The sequence below is a fragment of the Penaeus japonicus genome, unplaced genomic scaffold (assembly GCF_977035675.1).
Source record: "Penaeus japonicus unplaced genomic scaffold, GWHDUDI00000001_assembly GWHDUDI00000012, whole genome shotgun sequence".
NCBI classification, from domain to species: Eukaryota; Metazoa; Arthropoda; class Malacostraca; order Decapoda; family Penaeidae; genus Penaeus; species Penaeus japonicus.
Genome location: NW_028234414.1, coordinates 1,287,171 through 1,289,670, shown reverse-complemented (window position 1 = coordinate 1,289,670; position 2,500 = coordinate 1,287,171). Strand labels below are relative to the sequence as shown.

Genomic DNA, 2,500 nt, shown 5'->3' with positions numbered 1-2,500 from the left:
ATTTCAATCATTTATATTTATCTCTAATTCTGCAATGGTGCATTAGGGCGTATTACCTTATCAATGAGTTTGTTCTGTAAATGCACGGATGGATATGAGCTGTTCGTGTTCATGTGATGATGGGGTTAATTCGATTGCAGTGACGCGCAACTTTGTATCCGTTGTAGTGTTTACGGTGAAATGTAGTGCAATTTGATGTAGTGTTTTTTTTTTTCTCTCTCTCTCTCTCAGTGTCTGTCTTTGTTTCTCTCTGTGTGTGTCTGTCTCTCTCTTTCTCTTTCTCTTTCTCTCTCTCTTTCTCTTTCTCTCTTTCTCTCTTTCTCTTTCTTTCTTTCTCTGTTTCTCTCTGTGTGTGTCTGTCATCTTTTCAAATCTCTTTTCTCACCTTATCTTTTCACTTAACTCTCTTTCTCTTTCTTTCTTTCTCTCTCTCTCTCTCTCTTCTCTCTCTCTCTCTCTCTCTCTCTCTCTCTCTTCTCTCTCTCTCTCTCTCTCTCTCTCTCTCTCTCTCTCTCTCTCTCTCTCTCTCTCTCTCTCTCTCTCTCTCTCTCTCTCTCTCTCTCTCTCTCTCTCTCTCTCTCTCTCTCTCTCTCTCTCTCTCTCTCTCTTGTCTTCCTTCTGTTAGTATTTGGTAAAGTTTGTTTATTTATAATGCACATTGCAATTAATATTGTACATTTGCAATATGCTCATTATGATAAAGACTTTTGGAAAATATCATTATTAGATAACGTTGATACTGTTATATGATTAGTTATAATCATATAATACTTTATTATTATTTATAACTAATTATTATTATTATTTATTAATATTATTTATAATATTAATGATATTATAATATTAATGATATTATAATATTAATGATATTATAATATTAATGATATTATAATATTGATATTATTATTATTATTATTTATAACTAATTATTATTATTATTATTTATTATTATAATATATTAGTTATAATCAAAGTATTGATTATGTAATTATGCATTTCGTCATGGGATGCAAATGCAATTAATTAGAAATCAATAAAATTAAAAAACAAAACAAAAGACACGGTTATATTAAACTGTTATAAAAGTTTGTTTAGGTTAGTTGATAACAATAATGATAGTTATGATGATAATGATGTTGACGATGATCGTATAACAACACCAGAATACCAACAAAAGCACACAAAAAAACACCACCAAAACAACACCACACAACATAGACACTCCAAAAAAAAAAAAAAAAAAAAAAATGAGAAGAAGAAAAAAGAAGAAAGAAAAATTAGAAAGAAAGAAAAAAAAATAGAAAGAAAAAAAAATAGAAAGAAAAAAAAATAGAAAGAAAAGAAAATAGAAAGAAAAAAAAAGAAAAAAAAAGAAAAAAAAAATATATATCACCACAATATTAACCCCCCCTTTTTTTCTCTCCTCTCCCCCCCCCAGATCTGAACTACTGCGGTCGGTACCCGTGTCACAACGGCGGGACTTGCGAGAACACCGCCCCTGACCAGTACCGCTGCACGTGTCCTGAAGGGTTCTCGGGTCCTAACTGCGAGGTAAGGATGTGAAGATGTGATTTTTGGGGTTGTTTTTGGTCGAGGGGTTTATTGTCTAGGGTTTGTGGGTAGGTTGATTTTTTTTTCTTTAAGATTTTTTTTTAAAGATTTTTATAGATTTTTTTTTATTTTTTAGGGTTTAGATTTTTTTTTTTTTTTTAGAATTGGTTTATATTTTATATTCTTCTTTTTTTTTTTTTGGTTATTTATTTTCTTAAAAAAGATATATATTTTTTAGATTTTTCTAAAGATTTTTTTTAAATAGTTTGTGGTAGGTGTAGGATATTTCCTTTTACCTTATTTTTGTTTATTGTTTGTGGAAATTATTGATAAATTTATTTCATTCATCTATACATTTTGTTGTTTCTTTCTATAATTTGTGTTCATAGTAGATAAAGTGTATACAATTTTAATCTAATTCCTCCTATTTTTCTACTAGTTATCTATTAAAGTTATTACATTCACTATTCCCTATTCATTCTTATCATTCAAACAACAACCCAAAAACCCAATGACTACAACCCCCAACCCACACACACACAAAACCCCATACCAGCTCGATATTAACCCCATTCCGACCCCCCTCTCACCCATCCCCTCCCTTCCCCCTCCCCCTCCCCTCCCCATCCGCCTTAAAGTCACCTCATCTGACCTTTTTTCCCCCTCAGGTGGTGGAAGATCCCTGTGCCCCGGGACCTTGTCTCAACGGCGGCACGTGTATGGAGGTCAACGGAGGGTTCCAGTGCACGTGCGCCCCTGGATGGTCCGGGGACACGTGTCAGAGCAGTAAGTAGTAACCTTCGCTTGTTGGTTCTGAATGGGTGTTGGGTACGTACTCGTGTTGGCTGGTGGAGGGGTGTTTTGCTTGCTGTTTTGTGTTGTGGGCTGGGTGGGGGGGGCGGGTTGTGGGGGGAGAGGAAGGGAAGAAGGGAGAGAGAGGAGGAAGGGA

At 34.4% G+C, this 2,500-nt stretch overlaps 1 protein-coding gene across 1 annotated transcript in view; it reads left to right on the top strand.

Annotated features, from left to right (window-relative positions):
- The window catches only part of Ser (protein serrate), a gene marked incomplete in the record, with an annotated part of 190,778 nt that overhangs the window by 160,639 nt on the left and 27,639 nt on the right, over positions 1 to 2,500 (top strand). Inside the window, 2 exon segments of the mRNA XM_086542251.1 lie at positions 1,439 to 1,551; positions 2,220 to 2,337. Coding sequence (XP_086398377.1) covers positions 1,439 to 1,551; positions 2,220 to 2,337 — 231 coding nt within the window.